The sequence below is a fragment of the Ochotona princeps genome, chromosome 11 (assembly GCF_030435755.1).
Source record: "Ochotona princeps isolate mOchPri1 chromosome 11, mOchPri1.hap1, whole genome shotgun sequence".
Lineage (NCBI taxonomy): Eukaryota > Metazoa > Chordata > Mammalia > Lagomorpha > Ochotonidae > Ochotona > Ochotona princeps.
Window position 1 is genome coordinate 37,826,587 of NC_080842.1, and position 20,704 is coordinate 37,847,290.

The 20,704-nt window shown below is 40.5% G+C and overlaps 1 protein-coding gene across 1 annotated transcript in view; it reads left to right on the top strand.

Annotated features, from left to right (window-relative positions):
* Nucleotides 1-20,704, top strand: part of CDCA2 (cell division cycle associated 2) — a 49,209-nt gene that overhangs the window by 1,326 nt on the left and 27,179 nt on the right. The window contains exons 4-7 of the mRNA XM_058670038.1: nt 1,544-1,701; nt 9,236-9,386; nt 18,541-18,728; nt 20,301-20,385. Coding sequence (XP_058526021.1) covers nt 1,544-1,701; nt 9,236-9,386; nt 18,541-18,728; nt 20,301-20,385 — 582 coding nt within the window. The remainder of the gene's footprint in view (nt 1-1,543; nt 1,702-9,235; nt 9,387-18,540; nt 18,729-20,300; nt 20,386-20,704) is intronic.

Sequence of the window (20,704 nt, forward strand, 5' to 3'; positions counted from 1 at the left end):
GTGGACCTGGGTTAAGGAACAGCGTTGAGTGGGCCTGTCCCCAGATAGCGTATGAAAAGATTTGTTTGTTTTTATTTGAAAGGTGAGGTTACAGAAACCGAATGCCCCCCACCTACTCCCCAAATGAGGTGTGAGAGTTCTCGCCTTTGCACAATTCTATGACTTTGGTTCCGGGGCCATTCCAAAGCCAGGAACCAGGAGCTTCCCCTGGGACTCCCACATCAAGGCAGGAGCCCAAGCGCTTGGGCCATGCTTTACTGTCTTCCCCAGGCACATTAGCAAGGAGCTAGATTGAAAGTAGAACAGGCAGGTCTGAAACTGGCACTCATGGGATGGCAGCACAGCAGGGAGAGGCTCAGTCCATTGTGCCACAACATCAGCTCCGACTCGCAGAACTTCAGAAAGCTGAATTTGCTTGTTTTGTTAATGCATGTGGTCAAATTTCAGGGTGGTGAAGTAAAGGGCAGAAAGATATCTACAGGAAGCAAAAATTGTCTTGAAGAGTTAATATGAGTTGTATATGCCTAGGTGAACATCTTCAGGCCTTGGGGGTGAAACGCATTAAAAGTAAGATATTTTTGCTCAAGTAGGGAAAGCCTAGAACAGACAGCTTGGCTCCCATATACCTTACTAGGTAGGACACAAAGATTAGTTACTCCTCACTAAGGTATTGAAGATTTCTCTGCACACCCCTCCTAAAATTGTTCTCAATTGTTAATATTTGGCATGTTTGACTTATAAGCCTATTTGGACTAGCCTAAAATTTATGAAGTTTAGTAGAAATCACGCTTAAATACTATAAGCTACTAAATTAAAAAAGTGAAATAGACACGAGACAGCTGAATAGTACCCTATATCCATTTTAAGGTGTATAGCAGCTGGTTGTGTATAAACTAAAATTAAAATGTCAGTGAAGTAGTCACAGGATGTAGTTAAGAAGTTGCATTTTCTAACATATTGGTCACTCAGTACCATGTCAATTAACTTCATGATGTTGTAAATCGTTGTTGAAGTTGTGTAGTGGCTTTTCATTGGAGGGAATGATATTTTGCCAGCTCTGCTTTCAGACCAGGGATGAAAACTTGAATTTATCTGGACAATAAGATGCTGGACTTTCTACATGGTCCATGCCCGCAATGAAGGAATCAGGACTAGATATAAACTGTACTATTGAAAGAATGTGGAGGAATTCAATATGAAGGGGACACAAGGGGAGGGGTTGGAGGAATCCCAGAGCCTATGAAACTGTCATAAAATGAAATAAAAAAAAAAAAATTTTTGTCAGCAGCTAACCATCAGCCACCTCTATGTGCAGGAGAACAAAAATGATAACTGTTCCATTAGGATGTGTTCGTGCATGCAACTGCTATTGGATAAATGCTTTGTTGTATGGGATGCCGTTCTAGAAGCATGGGATCTAGAATCAGTGAACAGCCTGGGAGTGTGTTTATCAGTTTCCACCCAGGCTCATTCGTCATGGGCGTTGGACATGATGACTGAGGGTTGTCTTGCTTTGTTGTGATTGACAAGAGTTTTCTCACAGGGAAGTCGGCATCATCATGCCTGAAGAAATGCAGGCGGCGTTCTGCATTCGGTACTCGGGGCTCCCCTGAAACAAACCACCTGATTCGTTTCATTGCGCAGCAGCGGAGTTTAAAGAGTGCTGGGAAATCTCCCTTGGCACAGGATACCCTTTTTCAGGTTGGATTTTCCTTCTGATTTCTGTTATGAATTCTTCTGGAGAAAGGGTGTTGCTCAGTGATGGGGCTTTTGCACAAGGCTCTCTGCAGACAGCGTGTTTTCTCTGTGCCTTGCAAGGACTAGGCCTTTAGTCTACATGAGGATGTTGAGAATTGTGACCCTAGGTAGCGAGGGGTTTCTGCAGGAGTTGTCTTACTGCATTGAGCAGTGGTATAAGGAGTCTTATGAAAGACGCATACCTCAGCTTCTTTGTTGAAACACAATCACTTTTGACTGTTGGTGTTGGCCTTCCTATTTTAAAATAATTATATTGCTACTTCATTTTTGTGTGTCTGAAGTGAGAAGCATTTTGAAACAGCTATTCTCAAAGGTTGCAAGGAAACCAGGTGGTCCCTGGGGTTTTCTGAGTCCCCTGGCAGGAGGTTAATGAAGTCAGAACAGTATTTATAATAGTACTAAGCTGACTTTTGCCCTTTTTTATCTTTTGGTCTGTGCAAGACCTATGGTGAGTAAAATTATTAATGCCTCAGCATGAGTTAAGGTAGGGACCCCTGTTTTTTATGTTGCTGTAGGCATTTATGGGAGACAATAATGCAAATTTCCCCATATGTTGTGGAAGTACTAAAAATGATCAGTTTTATTAAATCTTTTCCCTTAAGTGTTACATGGTATGAAATGGGAGGGACACATTAGGCTCTCCAAAGGTCCCTATAAAAGTGTTGTAGGTGTTTCTAGAAAACTCAGTTGCATGATTGAGCTTTGGGTCAAATGGGCATTTTTTTTTGATAGGATATCATTTTTACTTGAAAGCACAATTCAGCAAAATTTGGTTAGTTAGACTTGGAAATGTGGCCATTTGCTCAAAAATGAATGATCAGTCTGGCTACAAAAACTCAAAATATTACCAGTGGGAAGAGTTTATTCATTTTTTTTGACAGAAAAATGATATTTTGGAAGTATATGCTAGACAACTGCTCCATAGTTACTTGCTGATTGATAAGTATATTAATGTGACCTGTTGCTATTGCTTATTAATATGTTTGGAAGATATGTATAGATCTTTGAACTAGTATTTTCCAAATGACAAGTGCAGAGTGTTATAAAATCATGCATGGGTACTTGATGCTCTCACAATACGGAGCAGATCGATGGATTTTAAACTCATTTACAGGCTCCTATTTGACACTGCAGTTAACCTCTGAGAAAACAAATTTTTAATATTTGTTTATTTGAAAGGCAGAGTGCCATATACATCTTCCATCTGCTGGTTCAGTGCCCAGATGATTGCAAAAACTGGTGTGGGCCAGGCCCAATGTAGGAGACAGGAACTGCTCTCGGGTCTCTCCTGCGTGGCTGGCAGAAACTCAGCCGTTGGCTGCTTCTGAGGCACATCAGCAAGGAGCTGGATTGGAAGTGGAGTAGCTGAGCTCAGCGTGGCCCAGTATGATGCGGGTGTCTCAAGCATTGGCTTTGTTGGCTGTGCCACAGTGCTGTTGAGTTTTGTTCTTAACAGATGTCCACAATTCTTGCAAGGCTGTTAAGGAATTTCTGATCTGTGTAAATATAAGCAAAGAGCCTGGGTCCTCAATAATTTTTAGGAGCAGAAAGAGGGTAGACAAGGCTGTTGGGACTGTTGAGTTCCTGATCTGAATATGAATGTCTTGAGATCCAACTTCCTGCTGATGTGTGGCCTGGCAGCAAACATGTGACTGCTTGACTGGTTGGGCCCCTGCTACTGATTTGGGAGGCTTAGATGAGGTTTTTGGCTCCTGGTTGAGGCCTGGCTCAGGCCCAGCTATTGTGGGAATTTAGGGGAGATCTGGTGTTTTTGTTGTTGTTTTTCACAAGACAAAGTAACAATAATGGTAAAAAGCCTGAGAATTGCTGTTGTAGAAGGTAAGAGCATGGAATTTGGAGTAATATTGCTTAGGTTTGATTCTTTATTGTGAGTTAGTTAAAAACTTGGTCAGATTAATTAAATTCTCTTAGTATCCTCTGTCGCGGCTAGCTGAGCCAGCATAGTAGGCACGGAGAATGTCCGAGCGAAAAGCACCGACACACGGAGACCATGATGGTGTTAGAAGTGCTGGGAGCCGTCTCCGAGCCGTCTCTTCCCAAGCCTCTTTATTACCATATTATCTCCTCTTTCCCTCAAGCCCATCAACAGGACAATAGGACGCCAATGAGTCTGCAAAGGCCAGGTGCTACTGCTTAGTCCCGATTCCTGAGTGCTCAGCTTAAGGAATGTAAATCAACTCCTCAGCCCACAACAATCCTCAGTTATAGTGAGGGTTTCATGAGAATGACTAAGACATAACTGCTTGGAACATATGTGCTTCAGATTTTTTATGGTTATCATTTCTATTAAAAATGGAGAGTTTGTTCTCATACCTGTCCCTACCCTATCCATGCCTGTCCCAACACTTCCCTTTTCCCTATCCTTGTGATAGTTATAATTTTTTTAAATTTAGAGTTTGCATTATTAAGCCATGTAGATACTTTTACAAAGTGCCATCTGCTCTGCTATGACATCCTCTGTTGTAACAACTTTAGTTTTCCTACAGTTAATGACTATGTCTGTTTATTATTTTGTTATATACTCTTATCCTCAAATTTTGACATGAGACTAAACCTCTCGTTTCTTTTCCTTCTTAATCTATTTAATCATTTCTCTGGAGACTTGGCATGTTGTTTTTTTGTAAGATTTATTTATTTATTTGAAAGACTTACAGAGAGAGAGGTTTGGGAGGAAAGAGATCCTCCATCTGCTCGTTCACTTGCTGAATAAACACAGTGGCCAGATCTGGGCCAGGCAGAAGCCAGGAGCTTCATCTGGGCCTTCCACACGGGTGCTGTGGGCTCCAGCCCTTGACTCATTTGTTGTCCTCTCAAGCTGCTTAGCAGGAAGCTGGATTCAAAGTGGAGAAGTCAAACCTACATGGGATGCTTGAGTCACAGCCAGTGGCTTAACTTGCTTATGTTACAACACTGGCCCCAAGACTGCATTTCTGAGGAAGTTTGATATGCCAGCACATCTATTGGTGTAGAAATATAGATCGAATTTTTTTTCTGTCAAAATCTTGAATACGTTTCTCCATTGTAGTTTAGCTTGCAAAATGTAGGAGTCTTCATCATTCATGCAGCAAATGTTTTCATTTCTGATTCCTTGTGTTACCTGCTTTTTCATTCTGGAAGTTCTTTTGGTGGCATTAGAACACTGAGTGATGAAATTTGTTTTTTGTCATGGATTATTGAGTGTATTATAGTTCCAAGATTTTTCTCTCTCGATATCTTTTCACTTTTGCTTGTTTTATTTTAGAACTCTTGTCATGCACAAATGCCTGCTGATTCTTGACTGTAAGAAACTGCTTGGGAGCTCCATGTACACAGCCGGGGCTGTTGATCCATACATTTCTGTGTAGGGCAACCGAGCCACGTTTTCAGTGACAGCGCTTGCAAATGCCAGCATCTAAGGTTGTGTTCCACTTGGCTGATCTGTCCTAGAGAGTTTCCTGGGGAAACACAGCTGAGTCCTAGGACTCTGACAGTTATTGTGCAAATAATGATGGAAACAGTATGGTTCATTGCGAAGGTGTGGACAGCTCTGTCCCTGGTCCTCCTGGCAGCCACCAGCTGTCTCCATGGTCTCCCAAGGCTACTTGGGGAGGATTCTGGAGGGGTCAAGATCTCCTGGTGCAGTTTCAGCCTTCCCCCTGCTTGCAGTCCTGCACTTCACCTTTGTTTCACAAGGGCCTGATGCCCGGGGTCTGCAGCAGTCACTCTGTTTCCTGTTCCAACTTTTCACTAGTTAAAGTTGAATTTTGTTGGCATTTCATGTCAGCTGCTGTTTTTTTCAGTTTTCCTCGGTGTATATGTACATATGTTGTGAACATACGTATACAGTCATAAGCATGCACAATATGACTGTACACTCATTTAAAATTCACTTAAATATGTACTTCTAGCACTGTTAAATGAGGGCCTTTTTGATGAATGTGTCTTATAGATAAACATAATTCTGTAAGAGATGTAGTCTTTACAAATTTAATTATAATTTTCCTAATTTTATATTTCATTGGATTTAAAATGAAGACTTACATATGAGAAAACATTTTTTTTTTAAATTAGGGTAAATTTTATGAGTGCGTCCATGATGACTTTTGACCTTCTGGAATGTGCCTCTGTTGTAAATAACTAGGGATGCTCTACTCTTCTTCCTGTTTTTTGTCCTTCTCTCCTTCCATTGAAAGTTCCAGCCATTGATCTTACTGCGTGTTTGTCTTCCATACACACTTTGTGTCCTCTTATGCTATACCCAGTCTTGTTCCCGTGGGCTAGCGGTATCAGATTGTCTTACGTTTAGAAATTTGTGTAATTGAATATATTGTATATTCATATACCTTAAAGAAGCAACTAGTATTGTAGGATTCTTTTTTTTGAAAAGGCAGTGTGCCTGCTGTCTGCTTCCGTTTCTCCTTTCTCAAGGCTTTTACTTTCATCTGGCTATTTTGATGGCATTTAGTTCCCAATTACTAATTAATGTGTTTTATTTTTTTTAAGATTTATTTTGTTTGAAAGAGTTACTTGCAGTAGGGTAAGTTGCCCAGTGAATCCCGTTTTGAGTCTTTACTGCTTCACTTGCAGTCCTTCTGCTACTGGGCTTAGGGGAGTGGTTTTCTGGCACTCCTGTGAGAATTGAGGCTGGAGCTGGAGTTCCTGGCTCAAGGTTCCAGTCTTGCTAGACCTGGGTCTTGAAGCCATTTGAGGAATGAACGAATGGGTGGAAGGTTTATCTAGTTCTGGCTCTCTATTCTTCCTTTCAAATAATACATAAATATGTCTTAAATCTTAATAAAAAAAATCTAAATCTTTGTCTTTAAAGGGAATTTCTTTGCTGTCCACACCCTACCCCACCCCATCCCTGACTTCTTCCACATTTTAATGTCTTCCCCTAGTAGCAGAACTTCTCTGAGCCCTTGCCTGCCCTGGCTGGCTCTGCGCTGCTCCTCGCGTGTTACTGCTAAGTGCTCCAGTTGGCTTTTTTTTCCACCACTTTTCTGAGAAGACTAGTCACCATCACATTTCACCTGTCCCTTGACAACTATAAGCAATGAATTCTCAGCTTTAGCTGTTCTTAACCTTTCAGCAGCTTTTTATAGTTCAACCTCCTTGAGGCATTTTCTTGATTTGGTTTATGGGATTCCACACAGACCTGATTTTTGTTTTTCGTGTATCACACTGGTTATTCCTTCTAAACTTCGTTTGCTAATTCTTCTCCTTCAGGGCTGTGCTTTACTTCTGTCATCGTTGTAGACCAGGGATTCTGGCATGTCTGAGTGCAGCCCAGAGGCCTGAGAGCTCCGGCTCTAGGGCACCACCTCTCCATTTCAGTCCACGGCACCATCGTCCAGCCCTCCAGCTGTATCCCTGTTGGTCTTCCTTGCTTCTCTTCTTTGCTTTCCTCATACAACTCACACAAACAACTTTAGACAACTTTCAAAAATATGTCAGCCATTTCTCCACTTCTACAACATTCGTGGGATTTTTGCCAAGACCCCTCAACCACTTGTTCCTGATTGGTCTCCCTCCTTTTTCCCCGACTCCCTCTACAGTAGCACAGAGAAGTCAGAGATGGGCTTTGAGTGTACACCCTGGCAGCATCTCCTGCTGTCCTTCCATGCACTGGGCAACCTGGCCGCTTGATGCCCCCACCCTGCTGCTTACCAAGGCTAGGCTCTTGTTACACCTCCCTCCCCTAATGACTTCCCTTTAGCCACCTTTCTGCTCAGATGTCGCTTTAAATGGAGTTTTGTTCTGACTATAAAGTCACACTCCTAGTGACTCTTTCACGTCAGTGCTTGATCTCTGTAGTGCCTCTTGCACCTGGACCTGCATTCTCTGGAGTCACTACAGAATGTAGTTGCCTCCTTAGATCCCCAGCTGCTAGAACAGCTCTCTAGTGTGTGGAAGCAGTGTTGGCAACTGTTCGGGACTGTTTATTAGACAACAGCATCCAGAAAGCAGGATGGTTGGACTCTGATCTACTTAGCATGTCAATGTTGATCTTTTTCTTCAGTAGAAATTAGAGAAAAGAGTTTCACAGGGCAAATTTTAAATTTATTTTAAAGGGTTTTCAAAGGATTCTGAGTTCCCAGGATATTAAACCTAGCACTGCTGTGGTCTAATGTGTTCAAATATGAGTTTAAAATAATTTTTCAAATTGTATAACCCTAGATAACCTTGTCCTAGTCTCCCATCCAGATAAGCTGGGCATGAGCCTTTTATGCCTCATAGGTGCTCTTTATGCCATAAGGGTCTACATCATCAGCACATTTGAATGTAAGGCATTCTAGTCTGTGTCACAGAGGGTTTGCTTTATGAGTGTGTTTTGCTGTGTGATCAATTCACCATCAAACATGGCTTCAGGATGTTAACTGTGTTTTCTCCATGCAATATCTTCAAAGAAGGTAACTGTTGCTTTACTTTTGCCCACTGCATTGTTTTCTTAAATTGCCACTAGTTCTTTATCACTGGAAATAGGCTAGTCATTAATAAAGGAGGGAGAACACAGAATAACTTAGTCACTCTAAATTATTATCCCACTACCAAAAATTTTATTTTCTCCATCATTGGACCCAATAGCGGGATTCCTAGAGAACTCGTGAGCAAGTACCTTGTAACTTGGTATACCGGTGAAGGGCTGGCCCATAGGAGCTGGGCCTCCTCCAGGTCCCATGAAATCAGGACAGTTTTGGCTAGGAAGAGTAGTACATGAGTTGGGTGAGCACTGGTGTGGGGCCTGCGTGTCCCCTTCTGGCCTCCTGGACTGGAGGACTGGTGTGGGCTGGAGGCGAGGACGCCAGCCTGGTTAGAAGGAGCTTTAATGAGGTTGACTCCCAGTGGATGTTGTCAGAACAACTTATGGGAAAATATCCAGATAAGTACATTCGTCCTCTCACTTCTTCTGGCCCCAGCTCTGGGATTCAGGCTTTCCTTGTGTCTTCAAATAGTCTTGTAGATTGTTCTGTTTAAAACATCTTTGAGCTGAATTTCTTTCCCTTTCAGATTTGTGTTGCTGAGAGTGGTCTTAGGTAATGAATGCTTAAGTATCAATGAAAGCCTTTATCGCTGAGAGTCTGTCTAAAAGTTGCATACGCTCCACATTAAGTTGTTTATGCCCCCCCCATGTAATCGGTATACATTTTGTCTGGTTGCGTTTTCAAAGCATTTATTCCTGGTGCCAGACTTGTGGGTGTGATGCATGGACCCAGAAGTATCCGTGTTCACCAACATGTCACCAGCCAGCTCTGCTGCACTCCTAAACACTGGGGGAGTAACAGAAGGGAGATGGCAGTAATTCTAGCATGTCTGCTGTTCACGAATTCACACTGGCTGCAGGAGCAAGAGCCTTGGCTTCCCTGTTCAGTGCTTCTAATCTTGAAAAGCTCTTGTGTGCATAGTTTTTGATTCAGTGGCTTTAGACCTAGGCTATCGAAACCCATTCATGTCATGCTCTGGTTTTGTACTTTAATAGGGCAGCCCTGGACTGTATGGAAATGGTATTTCATTGCGAGAGCGAATATCTGCCTTCCAGTCAGCTTTTCACTCCATAAAGGAACACGAACAAATGCCTGGCTGTCCAGACTTCTCAGAGGTGCCGAGAAAGATGGAGGCAGCAAATCTGAGTGAGTAGAAATCATTTACTCAATTTTACTTCTGTGCTTATGGAGATGCGCTTCTCCCATGTCAGGAAGATAGAGTTCCATGGTTTAAAAAGAATCTTTTTAGGACACTGTTATATATTTTTATAAACCTAACATGTAAATTTTGGAATACTTCATATAAAAAATATTTTATTTTCTGATTTTTGGTTTCTTAAAAGAACCTGATACTAAATATTGATAACACTTCATTTTCACATGGTTGTATTCAGTTTCTGGTTTTGAGAAGATCAACTAATTGTTGATTTCAGCTTATGAATAGAGTATGTGGCAAGTTTTAGTTGACAAACTTCAAGTTTTATGACATCACTGAATATGGCAAGCATTTATATGAATTCCAAATACCTAACCCTCATGTTAAATAATATACCCAGCCTGGAATCTTTTATTAGCCTGCCATATTTTTACTGTAGAGTGGTTATTTGTTTGTTATAAAGCATTTAGTCAGTAGAATTCTGCAAACTCTGGGCCTTACTGTAATCACAACCATTTTTCTAGTATTTTACACTTTTAGGTTCCAAATAATTTTTTAAAATTTTAAATTGTTTGTACAAAGAAAACCAAATTTATGCATTTCGTGTTACAGATTTAGGAGTACAGTGATACCTCCACCCTGTCCTCCTTCCTGTGATACCCACCCTCCTTGCTTCTTTTTCTTTTATTTTTATAATAGGCTGCCTTAGGTTCTCTTCACAATTTCAGGCTTAACATTCCATTAGATAAAGAATTCAAATAGCAACTGGGGAAAAAATTTGTTCCACAACAGTTTAAACAAAAGCTGTAAATAATAAATCTCAAAATAAAAATTTTGCTCATATAGATTACATTTTTGTGTGTATTTTTCTGTGTTTAGTTACCACAGATCAGGGAAAACATGACGTTTGTCTTACTGGGACTGGCTTATTTAGCTAAGCATAATGATTTCCGGTTGAGCCATTTTGTTTCAAAAGACAGGATTTCATTCTTTTATGCCTGAATAGTATTCCATAGTTTGTATATACCATATTTTCTTTTTTTTTTTTTTTTTAAGATTTATTTTATTTTTATTACAAAGTCAGATATACTAAGAGGAGGAGAGACAGAGAGGAAGTGGAGCTGCTGGGATTAGAACCAGCGGCCAAATGGGATCAAGGCGAGGACCTTAGCCACTAGGCCACGCTGTCGAGCCCCATATTTTCTTTATCCAGAAATTTGTTGATGAACACCTGGGTGGATTTCATATCTTGGTTATTGTGACTTGAAGAGAAGGGTGCACAAGGCTCTTCTCATGCTGATTTCATTTTGTTTGGCTAAATTCTCAGGCATGAGGTGGCTGGCTCCTAACGGTCGACCTGTATTTAAATCTGAATTGTCTCTACTGTACTCCATGGAAAATGGATGTACTAGTTTATATTCCCACTAATAATGGATTCGAGTAGCTTTTTCCTCACATCCTTGCCAGCATGTATTGTTTTTGATTTTTGAACGATAGCCATTCTATCCAGGGTGAAGTTAAACCTCATTGTAATTTTTATTTGCATTTCCCTGTGACAGTGAATTCGAGAATTTTTTTTTTTCTGCATTTGTTAGCGATTTGTATTTCATCCTTTGAAAATTGCCTTATATGTCTTTTGCCTGTTTCTTAACTGTATTTATTTTGTTGTTGATTTTCTTAGGCGATTGATCTTGGATATTAATCCTTTGTTTATTACATGAATTGCAGATATTTCTTTCCATTCTGTTGGCTGCCTCTCCACTGTGTTCAGTGTTTCATTTGTAGTGCAGAAGCTTTGTAACTTGTAATCAAATTTGGTTATTTTTGTTTTCATTGTTTGTGCTTTTGGGATCTTTTCCAAGAAATCTTTGCCTACGCTTATGTGTTGCAGGATTTCCCCAATGTTTTGTAGTAGTTTGATGTTATAAGGTTATAGATGTAGATCCTTGATCCGTTTCGAGTTGATTGTTTAAAATGAGGTGTTGAATATTTCTGCACATGGAGATTCCATTTTCCAAGTACCATTTGTTGAGACTGTCCTTTGTGCCTGGATTGATTTCTGTTTGACTGTTAAAAATCAGTTGGCTGTAGATGTGTGGGTTAATATATGGGATTTCTGTTCTGTCGTGTTGATCTACGTGTTGATTTTAATGCCACTAGCAGGCTGTTTTGGTTACAGGTGCACTGTAGCCTGTCTTGAAGTCTAGTGTTGTGTTGCCTCAAGCTTTGTTTTTGATATTTAAGGTTGCTGTAACTATTTGGGATTTCTTGTTTCCATATGAGTTTTAGCATCATAAGAAGAATGCTGTACGTATTTAGATTGGGGTCACGTTGAATCTGTGAACTGCTTTCAGAAGTATGGGCATATTGATGATACCACTTCTAATCTACAAACATGAAAGCTTTTTCTATATTTTAGTGTTTTCTTATATTTCATTAATGTTTTATAATTTTTATTGTAGAGATTCCCTCACATCCTAGGTAAATTGATTCCAAGATATTTAAATGTTTTTGCAGCTACTGTGAATGAGACTGATCTTACAAGTTTTTTCTTAGCCATGGAATTTTTTTATAATACAAAGGCTGTTGTGTCAGCTTTATATTCTGCAACTTTATCAAACTCTTATGAATTCCAGTAGTTTCTTAGACTCTTTTGTTTCCTGTATATAGCTAACCGACTTCCTTCTTTTCGATTTGCATCACTTTGATTTTATTTTTTTCTTGCCTAATGACTAGCTGAAACTTCCAGGACGATACTGAATATGAATAGTAAATGGTAAGAGTGAACATCCTTGTCTGATTCCAGATCCTAGTGGTAATGCTGTAACTTTTTCCTGTTCAGTATGATGCTGCTAGGGGTTTGCCATATATTGCCTTACTTGTGTTGAGAGATGTTCCTTTTATTGCCAACTTGCATAGGGTATGGGTCATGATAAGATACTATATTTTATTAAATGTTTTCTCTACAATTATTGGAATAATCATTTTTTAAATGCCTTAGATTGTTAATGTGCTGTATCACATTTATTGATTTGTGAATATTGTACCATCCTTGCGATACCAGGGGTAAATCCTACTTGGTCCGGGTGAATGATCTTTCTGATGTATTTTGGCTTTTATAAGCTACTATTGGTTTAGGATTTTTGCATCCATTTGTTCTTCAGGAATATTGGTCTATGAGAGTTTTCTTATGTATCTTTTGCTGGTTTTGCCTCAAAGAGCTTGGGAGGATTCCTTCTGTTTCAAAGTGTTTTGAATAGTTTGAGAAGAATTAGAATTAGTTCTTGAAAGTTTGATAGAATTCAGCAATGAAGCCATCTGGTCTTGGGCTTTGCTTTGCTGCTAGAGTCTTTAATTTTCATCTTAGTTATTTCTCTGTTTAGGTTGTCTCTTGTCATCCTAACTCAATCTAGGTAGGTTGTATGTGTCCTTTTCCCTATTTCCCTTAGATTTTCTAATTTGTTTATGTGTATCTGTTTGTAGTAATTATCAGCCATTCTTTGAATATCTGTTACATTCATTGTTTTATATCCTTTTTCATCTGTGATTATATTGATCTGAGTCTTTTTTTTTTTGTTTTTTTGGTCAGGGTCATGGTTTAATTGGGCCGGTGGTATAGTTTTGAGATTTTTTTTCCCCCCCCAGAAAATCAGCTCTTGAATTCACTGGTCTTGTGTGTCTTTTACTTTTTGTGTGTTTTCAATTTTATTTTCCCTCTAAGTTGAATTATTTCTTTCTTTCTACTAACTTTGGGTTTGGTTTGTTGTTTTTGTAGGTCCTTGAGATATGTCTGTAGATCATTTATTTGATGCCGTTCTGATTTCTTAATATAGGCACTAATTACTATGATCTTCCATCTTAACATTATTTTTGTGATAAGCCCTAAGTTTTGATATATGTGCTGTCATCTCATTTGTTTCCAGGAATTTTGTCCTCCTCTTGATTTCTTCTATGACCTGCTTTTTAGGTAGTAATATCTTGTTCAGTCTCCACAGGTTTGCATATTGTATAGAATTTCTTGAGTTGCTGATTTCCAACTTCATTCTTTGGTATTTAGAAAAGATACATGACATTATTTTTTCTGTTCTTTCTTTTTCTTTTTTCTTTTTAATCTACTGAGGTCTACTTTATGGCATAGCATGTAGTCTATCCTGGAGTAGGTTCCATGAACTGATGAAAAGAATGCTTATTCTGCGACTCTTAGATAAAATATTCTGTAGATGTAAGTCAGGTCCATAATCCTTTGTATAGATTAGCTTTGTTGTTTTGTTTTGTTTTAATTGATTTTCCTTCTAGTAGTCTGTCCATTGATGAAAGTGGGGTTTTGAAGTCCCCATTATTATTGTATTGGAGTCTGTGTCCCCCTTTAGCACCCTTAGCAATTGTTTTAAGTAACCAGGTGCCCTGGTATTGGGTGCATATATGTTTACTACACTCATTTGTTCTTGTTGAATTGATCGTCTAATCATTGTGTAATGCCCTTCATCATCTCTTAGTAGTTTTTGTATTGAAGTCTCTTTTGTCATATTAGGATGGCTACATCTGCTTGTGTTTTCAGTTGGCATGGAATACCTTTCTTCTTTCATTTTCAGTCTGTGTATATCTTTATTGGTGACATATACTTCTTTTAGGAAGCCAGTAGGTGGGCTGCTTTTTAATCCATTCAGCCAGCCTATATCTTTTTGAAGAATTTGGGCCATTTGCATTCACTTGTTACTAAAATGTGATGACTTGGCAGGCTGAACCAGTTCACATCACCCACTGGCAAAACCAAGCATCAAAACAGAGTGTGGGTCAAGCCAGGTTCGGTTGCAACACATGTCAGTGCACATTACGGCTGGAATTGGATGCCTACTGGGCTGGGTTAGACCGTAACCCTCACCAGCATCAGCTGGAATTGAGAGTGGGTCAGGCCGGGCCAGGCTACAACACCCACTGGCAAATGTCAAGGTGAGGTAGGCCGTACCAGACTGAGCTGCGGTGCCCAACCAGCTCATATGAGAAACAGGGAGGGAGGGAGCAAAGCTGGCAGGGGGAATGTGGACAGCCACTCCCACTGGAGAGTGGGAGCTAGAATAGGGGCAGACCAGACCAGGCAGGGCTACAACACCTGTGGGCCAGGCTGGCCTGATTGTTCCTATTGGTGCAAGCATAAATTAGAGTGGGTGAGGGTTGGTTGAGCTTTGCTACAGAGGCAGAGGCTGGCACTGGGGCTAATTCTATTGAGTTAAACTGCAGAACCACCTGGAAAGTGCATAACCTGGGAGTGGCCTACTAGGGAAATAGTGGGCGCCTCCCTCTTGGGTTACCACTCCCACTGGAGAGCATGAAAACCAGGACTGTGGCAGGGGTGGCTAAACAGAAAGGCACCCGCCAGTATGTGTGTGGGCTGGATAGTTGGGTGGGTTGGGTTGAACTAGGCTTCAATGCCCATGGACATGTATGAGAGCTAAATAGGATGTGGGACAGACCGAACAAGTCTGTGGTACATAGTGGCAAGCATGGGAATCAGGGTAGGGGCAGGCCTGGTGGTTATTGTGGGTTGCCCTGACTAGCCTGCAGCTCCCACAGGTTTGCGTGAGGGCCAAGTATGAAGTGGGCAAGATCAGGCTGGACTGCAACACCCATCAGTTCATGTGGAAGACAGGGCTGGAAACACAATTGACACAGCAATTGCAACCACCAGCATGTGCATAAGCTGATTGGGGCGACGGACTGTGCTGGACCCTGTACTGGCAAGTACACACAAGAGGTCTGGGATCACCTCAGATGCAGTTTCTTTGGAGATCCCTCCAACTGAACTGCTGATCTCAGAACCCCAACCTGAAGAGACTATGTCAGCTAGTGGATTCTGAAGAGATTTCATCACCTTGGAGCAGCAAGAATGGCATCAATTCAGAACTGTTGAACTATCCAAACTGCATGAGCAGGACCCTCAGAGCATGCCTCACATCGGGGACCTGGGATGGGAGGGAGGCTAGGTGGGGCTCTTCCCTTTATCTCTTCCCTTACCCTGGATACAGAAAAAAAAGTATTAATGTGGAAACAATGGTCTTGTCCACTTTCCTGTAGTCCTTGACCCTTTGTGCCTTAATCAACTATGTAAAGATTAGCAAAGTCAAAGAATTAAAAAAAAAAAAGTAATGACTTGGTCCTACCGTCTTTTTCCATGAATGTTCTCATTGTTTTAAATTTCCTTTGTACCTTTCTGGTGAAATTTTCTCCTTTCACATTCTTTTTTATGGTGATTATCACCCTCTCTTTCTATGTATAGCACATCCTTAAGCATCAGTTGCAGGCTCTGTGGGTGGTGGCCAATTCTTTCAGTTTCATTTTTTTTTAAAGGACTTTATTTCACCTTCAGGTAGAGCGTTCTGCTGTGTATAGTAATCTGGGTTGAAATCAGCTGTTAATCTGTTGGGGAGCTGCTAAAGATAACCTGGCATTTTTTGAGTGCATGTTTTAGAATCCTTTTTTATGTTTTATCATTGAAAGCTTGCATTGTTACATGGTATGAGCGAGATCACACCAGACATATCGAAAGTTTATCAAGGAGTCTTTATTCACCAAGCTTAGTGATACCAAGACCCACTACAAATAGAAAATCACAAGTCCATATGGCAGTCTAGTCAATCAAAACCCCAAGAGGAACAAATGGTCATTGCCCTGAAGTCTGTCCATTAAGCTGAAGACCTAAGTCCCAGCTTCTGCAACAATGTAAGTTATCCAAAGAGACATGCAAGGAATAACCTGGACACACAAAGCTGTAGACATTCACCCCTCCCTGGTCCCCTGCCAGCATTCCACTGTTATTAGGCCTCTCCTCTCCTGGAACTCCTGACAGCACACAAACCAGGAATACAAAGCATCTTAACATTGCTCTTTTCATTGTCCCACCCAAGCAGTAAACAGAGGATGAGTAATATAGACACGGAGGCCATGCTCAGGGGACACCTGTCCTCAGAGGTACTGGGGAGGCCAAGAGTCAGAGTGTCAGAGCAGCGGAAGCACATGACCAAGAGAGAGCCCCTCCTCCTCTTGGGCCTTTCTAGAGGCCTGTGAGGGGAGTGGTTACACAACATTACAATACCACCCCCTCTCAGATGATCCATGAGAGTCAACACCCAGGTGGTTTGGAGGAGTGGCTTCCAAACTGGGCCCCGATGTGGTTCATTACCTCACTACAGAATGTGATGTGTACATTATTCCTGATCAGACCTTTAGTAGTTCTTTGTCCTCCTTGTACTTAAAATTTTTTTCCCTATTTTTTCTTGTTTTTGATCAGACTTAGCTATTTCTAAGGATTTAGCTTCTGGAGCAAATATTCTTTGTGCTTCCCTAGTCCTGTTGCTGAAGGGTTTCACTGTACTTTCTGTTTGGCTTGTTGAATTCTTTATTGCTACTATTTCAGTTTGATTTCCTTTCAGTATCTGAATCTGTTTGCAAAATTCCTCGTCTATGACATGTATAGTTTATCTCAATAATTTGTTTTTGTGTAATGCCATTAAAGCAAAGAACAAGGACTTTAGCCATCCCCTGCAACTTTCTGAAAAGGCCATAAACAGGGAGCTGGGTCAGAAGTGGGGCAGCCAGGGCACAAAACAGCATCCAAATAGAATGTTGGCATCACAAAGGTTTAGTGTGTTATGCTACTGTTTTGTTTTTTTTTTTTTTTTAAAAATCATTTACACTCAAAGCAGAACAGTGTTAGAAAATAAACATCCCTCAGGCCAGCTCTGTGGCATGTTTGTGAAACTTGTGCTTGTGATGCAAGTGGGTATTGTGTCCTGGTTGCTCTACTTTCTGATAGAGTTCTCTGCTAATGGCTTGGGAAAAGCAGCAAGAAGTTTTGGTGGGTTTTTTTTTTTTAAGATTTTATTTATTTATTTTTTTAAAGATTTATTCATTTTACTACAGCCAGATATACACAGAGGAGGAGAGACAGAGAGGAAGATCTTCCGTCCGATGATTCACTCCCCAAGTGAGCCGTAACTGGCCAGAACGCGCCGACCTGAAGCCAGGAACCTAGAACCTCTTCCGGGTCTCCCACGTGGGTGCAGTGTCTCAATGCATTGGGCCGTCCTCAACTGCTTTCCCAGGCCACAAGCAGGGAGCTGGATGGGAAGTAGAGCTGCCGGGATTAGAACCGGCGCCCATATGGGATCCCGGGGCTTTTAAGGCGAGGACTTTAGCCGCTAGGCCACACCGCTGGGCCCAAGATTTTATTTATTTTTATTGAAAGTCAGATGTACAGAGAGGTGGAGAAACAGAGAGGAAGATCTTCCATCCAGTGGTTCACTCCCCAAGCAGCTGCCATGGCTAGAGTTGAGCCAATCTGAAGCCAAGAACCAGGAACTTCTTCCAGGTCTCCCACGCAGGTGCAGGGTCCCAAGAATTTGGGCCATCCTCGACTGCTTTCCCAGGCCACAAGCAGGGAGCCGGATGGGAAGCGGGGCTGCCAGGATTAGAACCGGCGCCTATATGTTCAAGGCGAGGACATTAACCTCTATGCTATCGCACCAGGCCCAGCAGGAAATTTCCTTAATGATTGGGACTCTGCCAATCCTATGGAAAACCCAGAAGATGCTCCTGGTTTCAGGCTGTCCCGTTGCAACCATCTGTGGAATGAGCCAGCAGACAGATTATCTCTTCTCTTAACTCTGAATCTCAGGAAAAGCTACTTAAGTAGTAGGTTTCTTCAAGTATTTTTTTTTTTTTTTAAAGATTTATTTTATTTTTATTACAAAGTCAGATATACTGAGAGGAGGAGAGATAGAGAGGAAGTGGAGCTGCCGGGATTAGAACCAGTGGCCATATGGGATCAAGGCGAGGACCTTAGCCACTAGGCCACACTGCCGAGCCCAGGTTTCTTCAAGTATTTTAAAAGAGATACTGTATCTGAAATGCAAATTTGTTTCATTTTGAATTTACTGTTTAATTATCATGGTCTCTCTCCTTACATTTTTTTTTTTTTTAAATCTATGCTAGGCTTCCCCTGAGTAGACAGCAATGTTTTTTTGTTTTGTTTTGTTTTTTGTTTTTTTTGGAATAATCTTATGAACAAAATTTTAAAATCATACAGCAAAAGAAAACATTTTCCCTTGTGTCTGCCATTTTTATGTTGTGTTGTATGTACTGCCGCAGAAGAAAATGTTGAATGTCAGCAGCTGGAGTTTCCTGCAGAGAGGCCATCCAAACGTCGAAGACTATCCTCGCAGAATGTCTCTGATGAAGAACTAACTGAGGCCGAAGACCGAGTCATGGCTCTCCATATTTTCAACATTGACACAGGCAGAGTATGTACACTTGAAACTTCTACAGGTTTCTCCAAAGTAATTTTCTTTGCATGTAGAAACATGAAGCTTGGGTTTTCTGTGTAGGCAATTTAATGATTCTCAGGGCCTTTATTCTGCTCTGTAGTAACTGGTACTGTAAGTTGCACACACATGTATTTGCATACATGGGTTGGTTTATTGCTTATTAGAGTTTTCATAAATAAGTTGCTTTTGACTACTAAGTCAAAAAAAGATTGAGTTGTGGTGCCTTTTGCCTGTTACTGTTGACTTTAGAAGGTAATGGTTTAATTGAGGGGAAGTTGCAGTCTTAACCCTCAAACAGTTTTTGACCTTTTGGGCAAGATGGACTTGTGAACATGTGACTTCATCCCAATGGTAACTAGGATGCAGATTATAAATGCCATGTGCTCCTAAGGTGTAGAAGGCTTTGCCTGCCGGTTGCTGCCTGTGGCTGGTGGAGCAACTACCTGGGCTGCGGGGTGCTTTTTAAAAGCACTTGTTCTTTTGCTTTTGTCACTTCTTTCACATAGCTTTTCAGATTTTGTGACTTAAAATACTTACATTGTCAAAATTACCTAACATAAGAACCAATATGAATTTTGGTTCATGTTAGGAGACAAATATCTTAAAGATGTGTTTCCTTTCTTGCCATGTGAAAGGGGAAGAGGAGAATTGGTGTTATGACTGACTTTTCTTCTTACTCTAGTTCTGGTTGGATATGGAGGTCCTCCTTGTCTTCCTGAGAGTAGGTACCTGTCACCATTAGAGTTAGAGCTTTTCTCAGGGCTCAGTGGGCTCCATTTATACCTGTGCCATCTATAATCTTTTTTTTTTTAAAAGATTTATTTATTTTTATTGAAAAGGCAGATTTAGAAAAGGAAAAACAGGGAAGGAAGACCTTCCAACTGCTGGTTCACTCTGAAAATGGCCACAACGGCCAGAGCTGAGCCGATCCAAAGTCAGTAGCTTTTTCTGGGTCTCTCACATGGATGCAGGGTCCCAAAGACCTGGGCCATCTTCGACTGCTTTCCCAGCCTTTAAGCAGGGAGCTGGATGGGAAGTGAGCAGCTGGAACACAAATTGTTGCCCAGGAAGGATCCTGGTACATGCAAGGTGAGGATTAGCAATTGAGCCAACACATTAGGCCTGCCATCTATACCCTTATAAAGAACTTAATTGTTCGTACCTGCATCACTATTGAAAAATGATTTCTCAAATTATTTTCTCCCTTACATTTTTTGTTACCTTTAGCCATTGTTTGATAGTTCTTTTAACACTTTCATTTTGAGAATTCTGTAAAATATATATATATTAAAAGATAAAAAATAAATTTAAAAATATATAGCAGATTTTTCAGTTTACAGGTTTCAATAGGGAATAAAAATGTGCCCTTTAAACTCTTTCTTGGGGATTGAAAGTTATTTTGTGAAAAATAATGAGAATGAGTACTTTTGTTGAATTCCTGTATATTTTTGAATTTGACAAAGGGTGACTAAATCCTAGATTTATAAGTGATCCATAAAGCTTACTTGACTCTTCATAAAGGTATCAGTAATACTATAAATATTAAGATGTAATACTTACTTACTTCTTTAAATGTTTCCCCAGAAATCATCTGAAGTTGACCCAGCACATCCTGGATGTTTAGTTAAAGAGCCTGTTCCCCTTTTAGAACTCACAAAGGCTTCACATGGCAAGTGTTTAATTTTCCCTGGTATCTGTGTCTGTTATCCAGTTTGTAGATATTTATGATTAGTGTGCCTGGACTGTATGCTGCACTTGGGGGAAACTAAAATAGTTGTGCCTTTTAGAACCTTGTAGCCTTATAGAGATGTTTTAGAATTCTTATAAGATATATTAACTTTTAAAAACTGCTATCAATATGTTAGTGACGTTTCAAAATAGATATAATCTAAACTATAGATCTCTAAATATATTAAGCAGAGTATCTTTTCAGATACCACACATAATTTCTGTATTTTTAAATGTGTAGAAAGGAGTAAAAAGGGTAA